We start from the raw sequence: 12260 nt of genomic DNA on the forward strand, positions 1-12260 counted from the left end.
ACTGAAGCCTTAACCCCACCCCTACCCCCAAAATCCGGGTATGTAAACCTTTTTTTTTTTTTTTTCTTTTTTGCATCCTCACTGTTCATGAGGATGCAAAGATTATATAATTTTTTAATCTATTCTCTCTCTTCCTCTCACTTCAGAGTGTGACCTCTCTCTCTTCTTTTTTTCTTTTCTTTTTTCCCTTATCTCTTTCTCTTACGCTCTCTACTCTCTTCCTCTCATGTCTAACGGTGAAGCCTCTTTGGGTGGCTTCAGATCATCGGCGTGGGTAGCAGATCGGGCCCTTTCTCATGGCTGACAGTGAAGCCTCTTTGGGTGGTTGACGATGAAGCTTCTTTTTTTTTGTTGGTGGTTGTTGGGGTGTATGTGGTGGTGGGGTGGTGGGTGGGTTTTGATTTTGAGTAGGTGGGTTGGGAGTGGTGGTTGGAGTGGTGGCTGGCTGGGCTTGGAGGAAATTGGTGGCTGGGTTGGGAGTGGTGGCTAGATCGTTTCTGGGTTTGCCGCCGTGGGTTTGGATTTGCTCGCCTTGGGTCTGCCCGTCGTGGATTTTTTTTTTTTTTTTTTTTTTTTTTTTGTGTGTGTTGTGTTTTGCTCACAGTCATGATCTTCCACAAACCCCACTGCGGTGGATGGGTTTTGATGTGGGATAGGCAAAATGTGGGTTTTGGTGGTTGTTGACGTTTGTGGTGGATGGTGATGATGAGTGCTTTTTATGGTGGTGAGTTGCAATGGTTGTGGTGGTGGGGGCTGAGTTTTGATGGTTGTGGTTTGGATTTTTAGTGGTGGTGGTGGCCATTATTTTTAGTTAATTTTGGTGGTGGCAATTATTTTTGGGGTAATTTTGTTGGTGACAAATTAGGATTTGTGGCTAAGTTTTGGTGGTGGTTGAGTTTTGGAGAGAAGAGAGAGAATTTAATTTTTTATATTATTTGATGGTGTAGTTTATCTGTATATAATAAGAGGATGCAGAAAGTTAGTTATTGTTTTTTTTCTGTTAAAAATACCCTTAAATTAATTAGCAAACAACTTAAAAATAAGGTTAAAATAGTAAATTAGAAAAAGAAAGTTAGTTATTATCTTATTTACAGTAAAAAATACCCCTATTTAAAACTTAAAAATAGGGTTAAAATAGTAAATTGACAAAAATAATAAATTTCTACTTTTACGTTGAAATGTCTTTCTGCTTCTAATAAACTTCTATTTTTATGTTGATTTAAATTCTTATTTATACTCACTAACTCCCTACAAAATAGGATTACTCTTTTGTTAGTTTTAAAACTCTTCTAATCTACAAAACTCACTCCGCGTATTCATTTTTTTTTTTTTTTTACTTCATCACAATGTATTTGTTTCTTTTGTCCTCTTTAAAAAAAAAAAAAAAATCATTACACGCTTAGTTTTTTTTTTAATTGGGAAAAGTAGAAATCCCAAATTATAATAAATGTAAATTATTAATTTTTACCCAAAAAATAGAAGAGTTTTTGAGCACGAGCGAGTGCATGCTCAGAGGCTAGTATTATTTTAATGAGTTGTATATAAAAATAGAAACTGAAATGTTGGATGAGCTGTAAAATAAAATGGTAAAATAAATAAAGTAAGTTTTGAGATTGTAAAATAAAACTTTTTTGGCATCTCAGATGCTAGTGCTCTAATGAAATTTCATAAAAGTGCAAGATCTTAATCATTTGTAACATCAATCCCCACACTCCAAATTGATAGTAGTATGATTTTATCCACAAAAACAGTCCAATTTTCATTTGGTGATTTGGGGGAATTAACCTCCATAGAAAAACATATCAATTATAGAATGAAAAATGATGAATAGTTCTTATTTTTACCTATACTAATATCTATAATCTAAAAAAGAAGAAGAAAAAACTGAAACTATATCTATAAATAATATTTAAAAATTTATGCACAATATTTATTGTTGTTATGCTACTCATGAATTACTTCAGCGTAGCATTTTGGTCCACTTGGGTCCATTTGGTTTACTTCGGTTTATTTGGTTTGTGAAGGTTTATTTAGGTCCTTTCGATCCACTGTGGGCCATTCGATCCACTCTAGCCCATTCAGTCCATTTTCCTCTCTCTCTCTCTCTCTCTCTCTCTCTCTCTCTCTCTCTCTCTCTCTCATTGTTCATTGCTGTTTCACATATACTTTGCCTTTAGTTGCTAAAGCACAATCTTACAACTTACAAGTACGCTAAGGCCATGGACCAATTGCAAATGGATAATATTTTTGATAATTGGAAAGTTGCGTTGGGAGCGATATTTGAAATCTAAAGTCTCTGAAAAAAAAAATGAGATGCCAGTTACAAAGTTCTCAGTAATTACAAATGGATAAAATATTGTTCACAAATAATTAGACCAAGCTACATAATTCAATTAACAGATTTAAAATTGTATTTTAGTTTAATTAAATCTATTTGTACCCAATGCAACACTGTTAGAATATAGGATCAAAGTGTGGGATACACACGTGAGGCTGAAAATTTCACTTGGAGGAAGCTTCATTCGATGATTGTCTTTTACACAGTTGATGGAAATATGGAATGAACCCATAAATTTAGTTGATGATAATGCTTTTCTGTCTTTTATATATATTTTTTGCTTGCATTTTAAATTTCATTTGTGTATGTGGTGGTGGCTAAGTGATATTGTTAGATTCTACAAAGCGCGATTGATGTGAAAAATGACATGTAGGGTTCTAAATGAATCGAGCCAATCATGAACAACTCGGGCTCGACTCGATAAAAGGTCGTTCATGTTTGTTTGTTTATAAATAAGCCAAACCTGAGATTTAATTTTAGGCTCATTTAATAAACAAACCGAGCCCAAACAACAAAATTTGTTTATGAACAAGGTTGTTAGCTATTAGGCTTGATACAAAACAATTCAAATATAGACTCATTTTTAAGTTTATAGGTGTTAACTAAATATACTCATTAAACATATTTTAAAAATGACATTACCAACATGGGACCACAACCCATTACCTTAATTTTTTTCCTTCCCTCTAAACTAACCAAGAACCACTTTAAACTTTAGTTACATTTAAAAAAAAATTAATTAATTAAGTGGGTCACATATAATCCTACCCCATCAATTATCTAATGTAAAGTTATGAAACATATTAGTATTTTCCCATTCATAATAGTGACAAATAAGTATTTTTTTGGTTCTTCACCATCTAACGTAAATGTAAAAATTGTATTTTGAATAATTGCTGAAGTTGTAGACAAGGAAGGATATATAAATGAATTTAATTATTTAAAATTTTAATTTAAATAATGGCTAATCATAAGTAGGACTAGACGCATGATAAAATGAGTATACTATTTTTTTTTTCTTAATTTTAGAGATTTAAGCATTTGATAATGTAATTTTTTTTAGATCTCAAGCTCAAGAGCTTGACTTGAACTTAAGTTTAAGCTTGATATTAAGCTTGAGCCTGGCTTGGCTTGACTAATTAATCAAGTCAAGCCAAGCTAAGCTCAAACATTTTGACTTTCCCACGAGTTCAAGCTTAAACATTATTTTTAGGTTTGTTACGAGCTCGAACCAAGTTTAAGCTTTTGACTTTTCCTGACGAGCCAAGCTTGAACATGGATTACTCAACAAAATTCGGCTCGTTTACAACCCTATGACATGACTGATATAACGTAATCTCACATCTGTTATATTAGATTCTATAAAGCGGTCCTTGGTCATTCTAAAAACATAAATCAAAACATTGTTTTTATTAAACATTTGTATTAGAGAGTTAACAATTTCGGGATCACTACCATTATTTTCTTAATCACATGAAACAAAAATTTATCATGTTCTTGACCTAATTCTCTGTAAGAAATAAATAAAGTGGAGTGAATGTTGTATGTAGTGGATTTTTTTCTTTAAAAAAAAAAAAAAAAGTTTGTTACGGTTCGATTTTGTCCACTTCAGTCCGTTTCAGTCCAATTTGGTTACATTTTTTTTTTTTAAGAAAGTTTTAACCTATGACATCTGCTTTTGATAATAACTCTTTATCATCAAACCAAGACACCAATCAGTTTTTGGTGTAGGCAGGATTAAACTCTAAATCTCTTATTTAACCATCAGAGACTTTACCAATTGAGGTAACTAAAACCCACAATTTGGTTACATTCTTAATAGCAATTTTTAACGATTTTTTGAATTCATACCAATAAAACTTGTATGGGCCAATTTCTAATAATACTTGTACATGTGAATTTCTAATGATTCTAATGTTGTACAAGTACAAATTAATAGACTAGCTCTGGCCTAAGCCTTTCCAAGACAAGTTAAGGTCCACATTGGGGTAGCAATAGGTGATTTCCAATTATCAGAAACTTACCCACCATCCATCTCATTCAGTATGGGCTTCTTCACAAGTTTGTTTGCATGGGCTTGGGTCTAAGCTTTCAAGAAAAGTTCTGGGCCTGGGTTAAAACTGAAGAATCCAGAGAGCAAAAAAATTAAGAATGTGTGGTCACAAAATTCTTGGAAAAGGGGTCTTTCACTTCCAAATTCTCAAATAGATTTTTATTTTTCCTTTGTCAAATCCAATTCACGTGAAATAATTCTCAGGCTTGCCGTGCTTGTGCACGTAAGATATATATATATATTGTCATATACTCATATCCATTTTGGAAAGAGAAATAGAGAGGGACCAGAATACAAAATAATTTTGTCTCATGCGTATAATTACATGATTTTTACTAATTTCAATGCTATAAGCAACCACATTTGATCCAATAGTGGACCAGCCTAGTTTGACAGATTTTCAATTGGATGTATCCTTATCAAAAGGCATCACATTCACACCTAATTATAGCCAATTATTCGTGCCACTTAACCTCTAACGCAAAATTATCACTGCTTAACAGTAAGATTTATTTACCTAAGCTACAAGGCTACTACACTGGCACGTGAAGAGACATTTAAGCGGCCAAAGACTTGTTATCTAGGATGTTACCAATATTATGGGCATGATACATTCATATATTTGCACTTTGGTACATCCGAGTCTTTGTTTCTCTATTGACTTCTAGTTACAATTGTAACAAATTAGTTAGTTTAGAGTCAATGGGGTACTGTTGCACCTTCCATTTTTGGTGGAGCAAGATTTTCAAATTGAGGGCTCGAGTTTTTGATAATTAGCTTAGCCTCGCCTCACTGGATAGTCTCTTCATTTTTTCTCCCTTATATTTTTGGTGAGTTTGGGAGGATATAGATATAGATATAGAGGCATAAAAAACATATACAGCATCATATGTTTGTTTCCTTAATGTTTTTAGTGAGTTATGAAGGATAAAGAGGTACGTACTACAACATGAGGAGATTATGCAGATCTTGTTAATTATGGATTCAATAGGGTCAATTTCAAAAAAAAAAAAAAAAAAAGGTTGGACTCTTTTGGATTAATTAGCTTAATTAACTAAAATGAAGCAGAATCGGTGAGTATAGCTATCTCTCTTTTCATAATTTTTTTTTGGGGGGAGGGGGACTTGTATCAAACTCTCTCTATTTTATGTTGGGGTATTTATTTTTTTTCTCAAATTCATGCCTCTCCTCACAATAATAATTTATAAAATTGGAATTATAATATTCAATCTTTCCCTTAAAAAAAAAATGCTGGTTCCAATTAACTCAAATATTGGTTGTTATTGAATAAAAAACTTGAGTTCAAAATACATTGGTGTATTGGCCTAATAAAAAAGAGAATTATCATGGAATGGAAGATTCATGCACCTACCTAACCACTATAACTAGTCGTAGAGATATTTAATTCTTTCATTACTACTTATCTTAACCATTACCAATTTACCATAGAGGTGTAGCTCTAGCTTGTAGATCTTGACAAGGATAATACTAAAATTATAATCAATTATTTTATTATTAAAGACTTACATTTTTTTTAATAATTAATATGATCGGTGCCACAACAATAATATAATATAAATATTAATTTATGGTTTGATATTTATAAAACTAATAAATTAATTATAAAATTTATGTAGTATAATTGGTAACAATTGCTAGGATTTCTCACTTTTTTTTTTATTGGATTTTTTTAGGGGTGTAAGTGCAACATGAGGACTTCCTAAGAGGTTCTAGTATTGGGATTTCTTACTTGATGATTATAAGCTCCACCTATCTTCCAATTTCTCTAAAGCTGAATGGAAGACATAAGAGTAATGTGACACCAATTTTTATAGAATTTGAGCGAGTAATGTGATAACAATTAATTTCATAAAATTTGAGTGGGTAAGTTTTTATTAATTCTCGTTTAAGCATATTACAATCTTACATATATTATTTTATCATTTATCATTCATCAATAGTCATTCATAACTTACCACATTTGACCATAGTAAACTTACCACAATTGTAAACTATTTTGTAAAAGTTGTTGTGATGGACTGATTGTAGACTAAAACCAAAGGGGAGGGAAAGAATAAAAAGAAGGTCAAATCACGTGGGTCAGCGCCTGCAACAACTCACTCACCTAATTATTATTAGCAGTTTTTGGCATAACCCCAACTAAATTCGTGACCTCCCAACCAAGAAGACATTTCCAACTCATTTTAATTTTTGCCATTCAAAAAAGCCCTCCTAGATTCTGATTCTTATCCCTTGTACTGTTAAGTTCACTGCATCTTTTGTAAGCAAACGGATATTAGAATCTTTGGGACTAGTCCCAGAAAGGGAGATAGAAAAACCATGGAAGAATCCTCAGATGAGATTAGAACCCCTCTCAGTAAGTCTCTCTAGCTGGCTTTCTCATTATTTTTCTAGTACTACTAAATACTGTACTCTAATTCCTTTGTTATTGAAATTGAACTTTTTGTTTATTGTGTTTAGTATCTAAGGATGAGAAAGATGACCCAGTTGCATCTTCATCACAAGCTATGGAACCCAATTCTATATCCGAGGTTAATGAAGAGCAAGAACCGGAGGAGAATTCACCAATCAAACAAGTTGCTCTAACAGTACCAATCACAGACGACCCATCACTTCCAGTTCTCACATTTCGAATGTGGGTCTTGGGAGCTCTCTCATGTATCCTCCTATCTTTTCTCAACCAGTTCTTTTGGTACCGCACTGAGCCATTAACAATCACAGCCATTTCAGCTCAAATAGCTGTGGTCCCTCTTGGCCAATTAATGGCTGCAAAAATCACTGACCGTGTATTCTTCAAAGGAAAACGTTGGGAATTCACGTTGAATCCTGGTCCTTTCAATGTCAAAGAACATGTTCTTATTACAATCTTTGCTAACTCTGGAGCTGGGACTGTGTATGCCATTCATGTTGTTACTGTGGTTAAGGTTTTTTATAAACAGCACATCACGTTTTTTGTGTCCCTCCTCGTTATTATAACAACTCAGGTTAGTTTTATTTGTTTTGTTACTTTGGTAGAGTTTGTTTAGGGATATTTTTCTTATGTTTGTTGATTAGGTTTGATGGGTTTTGAATGGTAGGTGTTGGGGTTCGGATGGGCTGGGATATTCAGGAGGTACCTTGTTGAGCCAGCAGCTATGTGGTGGCCTGCGAATTTGGTTCAGGTTTCATTGTTCAGGTAATTTTGACAAGTAAAATTGTGACAAAGGAAGAGTTATTAGCTATATCAAAAAGACTAATCCAAGTTATAATTAAGATTTTTCTTAATTATTTTTGGGAAATATTTAGTACTTATGGCTTAATTCACACATAGTATACACTATACACTCTTCAAAAACAACAAAAATTGTGACTTCAAGTCTTGGATTCGAACTTCAAAACTGTAACTTAATTTTCATTTTTTTAGGGATTGTGTGTACTATATAAGTGTGTGTGATAGGAAAAAGTATTTGGTATTAAATAATACCATGTCAGTTGTATCAAAATTCAAAAAATGTGAAACATGTCGGCAAAAAATAACTTACTCACTAACAATTGAATGACATGTGTTAGTGGTAGTTATTTTTGCAAATATATTTCTTTTTTATTGGATTTTGATAGGGATGACTTGGTAACATTTGATACCAAATACTTTTTTTTTTCGTGTAATATACACTACCCATTATTTTCATAATCCAGCTCAATCCTTTAACGAAAACCCCGTAGTAACACATGCCTGTCAAATTTAATTCACATATTCTGAGTATCAAAACATTTATGTGAATATTTCTTAATTTTTGGTTTAAATAAATATGTGTCACTCTTCCGATAGTTATGCTTTCGGTTGGGTGGCCATGCTGGGTGGTCATGTTGGTGGTGAGTGATGATCATGACCGGTTGGTGTCTCAGATTTATTATTATTATTTTTTCACTTACTCCAAGCTCACTATTTTGGTTATTCAAAGTCAAATGTTACTTAAATTACTTTTTGCAGTAAATGTTTGTTTGGGATCCACTTATTTTGATGAAAATGAAATTTTTTTGCTAAAAGTACTGTAAATAAATGTAAAAGTTAGCTGAAATAATATAGTATCCATGAATAGTACCAAAAAGTGCAATAGGATCCATGCATTACAATAAGATGGCTGTTACAATAATTTTTTATGCATGTGCATGCACATCATGCATTATTATGTATTTAATTATTATGTTTATTCTTCTCAAACGAAAAAAAATTATTATGTTTGTCAAATTTTTAATTCAAAATCAACAGTACAAATAAAAACGAGCTTATTAGATGATATTTTTCATAATTGACAATAAAATAAGGACAGCGTAGATGAAGGCCTTTATAGGCATGTGTTGCTATGAGATTTATTTGACAATTAGTACTGTTTATTGTATTTATTTTTTGAGATTAGCATATTGCAAAGAAGACAAATTGAGATTTGAACCCACACACACGTGTATATATATAGTTTTTTGTTTTGCACCATATATACCTAACTACCTGAAGGTCAAAGGTGCACACACACTCACACCCCCAGACCCCAGAGCCTGGCACTTTTGGATTGAGCATCTTATGTGTTTGGAGCAAATGAATTTGGTCGAAGTTTTCGCTTTAATTCACATTAAGGTCGATTTTTTTTTTTTTTTTTGGTAGACTTTAAAATCATTTTGGCCCAAGTTAACATTTACCACTAAATCCCAATCCTCTACATCAGCCAACCAAAGCTGTTTGAAAATTCGTTTCGGGTCCATGATGACGATATCCATCAGTCAAAATGTCCTCGTGAATGAGTTGGCCACGTATTTTCAGGAAGCTCAACTCACTTCTTAAAGCTATCCAGTACCCACTAAAACATTAGTATATTTACTTTACTGAGAGAGCTCAAGTGTTTTCAACCTTGTCCCAGACTACTCAATTGGACAATTTTCTTTTCTTCATCTACAAAACATTAGGTGAAATTTCCAATTTCCAAATATTAGATGCTATTACTTTGTTTACATAAACAAAGATTGAATTAGTGAAGCTTTGGAAAAAAGCCAAATTTTCCCCATAAAAAAAGAGGAAAAAAAGAAAGAAATAATTTAATGCAAAAGAACCGTATAATAGCATTAAATTAATCAAACATACTCTGGGTAAGATACATTGCAAACACTACTACAATTTTCATTGCAAATCTTGCCCAATCATATAGGAGCCCTTACAAAAGCAATTTGGGCTCTAAGTTAGCCCGGAATATTGATACATAAATCTCCTTATGTCTGGGCTTTGAAAGTAATTAAGCATATTATTTGTTGTTTCAGGGCTCTTCACGAGAAAGAAAAAAGGCCCAAAGGTGGATTAACAAGAACCCAATTCTTTTTAATTGCCTTCATCTGCAGCTTTGCTTACTATGTATTCCCAGGCTACCTCTTTGAAATGTTAACTTCCCTCTCTTGGATTTGCTGGATATTCCCCACTTCTGTCCTAGCCCAACAGCTTGGTTCTGGTCTTTATGGGATTGGAATTGCCACTGTTGGGCTTGACTGGTCCACTATCTCTGCCTACCTAGGGAGCCCTCTTGCAAGTCCATGGTTTGCCACAGCCAATGTTGCTGCAGGATTTGTTTTTGTAATGTACATTTTGACTCCCATATGTTATTGGCTCAATGTCTACAAGGCCAAAACCTTCCCTATATTTTCTGATGATCTTTTCACCTCAACTGGCCAAGTGTACAATATTTCATCCATCATTGATTCTAGTTTCCACCTTGACCTCGCGGCATATGAACGTGAAGGGCCACTTTATCTCAGCACATTTTTTGCAATGACTTATGGTGTTGGTTTTGCTGCACTTACTGCTACAATTGTACATGTTGCACTATTCCATGGAAGGTACTTAATTCTACCAAGAACATTATGACATTCAAATTTGACATATAATGTACAATATATTATAATGTGACAAGGAATTGGCTCAGGCAACTAGCGTGTTAATGCTTTAATGCTCATTTATGTGTGGTGAAATGTAGAGAAATATGGGAGCAAAGCAAATCAAGTTTTCAAGATAAAACAATGGATATACACACCAAACTAATGAGGAAGTACAAGCAAGTTCCTGAGTGGTGGTTTGTGATCATTCTTATTGGTAACATTGCCTTGACCATATTTGCCTGTGAATATTATAATGAACAGCTTCAACTGCCTTGGTGGGGTGTTTTACTTGCATGTGCAATTGCCATTTTATTCACTCTTCCAATTGGAATCATCACTGCCATTACAAACCAGGTAATTTATTTTCAAACTTGAAATAATTTTTACGTCTTTTTTGAACCTATTTTACAAAAATATTGACCACTTTTTATGCTGTTGTATTGTCCTCCAACAATTTATGATATCTCTAAGCAATTCAGCTTGTTATTTGTTAACTCATCTTAACAAATACAATTTGTTTATTACATACAAGGTCAAATAGTCAATTTTAAATATATTTGTTTACCAAAAAATTTTTAAATATATTTGCATCAATTAGTTTATGTTCCTAATCTTTTTCTAATGGCAGACACCAGGCTTGAACATCATCACTGAGTATATAATTGGGTATATCTACCCAGGATATCCAGTTGCTAACATGTGTTTCAAGGTTTATGGTTACATAAGTATGACACAAGCTATAACCTTTTTACAAGACTTCAAGCTAGGTCACTACATGAAAATCCCTCCTAGAACAATGTTCATGGCACAGGTGATCTGTTATACTTAAATCCCTTAAACCTGTTTCCTATAAATCTATTTGGATGCATTGTCATTAATAATTTTTTTACCTCTGCCGAATTAGGTTGTTGGAACCCTTATAGCATGCTTCGTGTACTTGGGCACAGCATGGTGGCTAATGGAAACCATCCCTGACATATGTGAGGACACATCCTCTGTATGGACCTGCCCAAGTGATACTGTGTTTTATGATGCATCTGTTATATGGGGTTTGATCGGTCCTCGTAGAATTTTTGGAGACTTGGGAACATACGAGGCAGTAAATTGGTTCTTCCTAGGCGGAGCAATTGCTCCTATTCTTGTGTGGTTGGCAGCTAAAGCCTTTCCTCAACAAGAGTGGATTAGACTCATTAACATGCCAGTCTTGATAGGTGCCACAGGATATATGCCACCAGCTACTGCAGTCAACTACACTACTTGGATTATTGTAGGTTTTCTCTCTGGATTTGTTGCATATAGATATATGCCGAATTGGTGGCAACGTAACAATTATGTTCTTTCTGGGGCACTTGATGCTGGCCTTGCCTTTATGGGGGTGCTTTTATATTTTTGCTTGGGTTTGGAGGATGTTAGCCTTAGTTGGTGGGGAAATGACCTTGATGGATGTCCCTTGGCTACTTGCCCAACTGCCATAGGTGTTGTGGTTGATGGTTGTCCAGTTGTCTACTAAAAGAGATGAAAAAGAAACCAAATTGGTTTACATGTGTAATCAAAGTTCCCAGTGGATCTCTTGGGGGCAAGAAAACTCACTTTTCTTCAAATTCACTTTGTATATAACCCTTCTCCCTCTTTAAGAGTTCTTATTAAACTGGGAGGCAGTTGGTAATTGAAAATCAAATGTTATACAAAGGTTAAAGATTTATACCTTTGCATCAAGAAATCCTTAGATTTGGATGACTTTTTAGTATGTTGTGCATGTTGGGGTTTATCCGTGTCTTAACTCGGGAGAGACAAAATGGAAAATTAATCTTGATTAGGATATCATCGTAAAAATTTATAATTGGACATGAACATTACAAGTGATCTAAGAAGTTAGGATCCTGTGTACCTTCTTAATTGCAAATTCATGCTACAGAAACTGTGTACTTTCTTACCAAGAAAATAAAAAGAAAT

The 12260-nt window shown here is 33.7% G+C and overlaps 1 protein-coding gene across 1 annotated transcript; it reads left to right on the forward strand.

Moving 5' to 3' along the window:
• Nucleotides 1-6543: 6543 nt before the first annotated feature.
• On the forward strand, nt 6544-12009 carry LOC115975221 (oligopeptide transporter 7). Its single transcript, XM_031095925.1, has 7 exons — nt 6544-6768; nt 6873-7396; nt 7490-7587; nt 9699-10268; nt 10406-10661; nt 10936-11118; nt 11212-12009. The coding sequence occupies exons 1-7, from the start codon at nt 6732-6734 to the stop codon at nt 11815-11817; spliced, it is 2274 nt and encodes a 757-aa protein (XP_030951785.1). The 5' UTR covers nt 6544-6731; the 3' UTR covers nt 11818-12009.
• Nucleotides 12010-12260: the final 251 nt, after the last annotated feature.

This window comes from Quercus lobata, chromosome 2 (genome assembly GCF_001633185.2).
Source record: "Quercus lobata isolate SW786 chromosome 2, ValleyOak3.0 Primary Assembly, whole genome shotgun sequence".
Classification (NCBI taxonomy): Eukaryota; Viridiplantae; Streptophyta; class Magnoliopsida; order Fagales; family Fagaceae; genus Quercus; species Quercus lobata.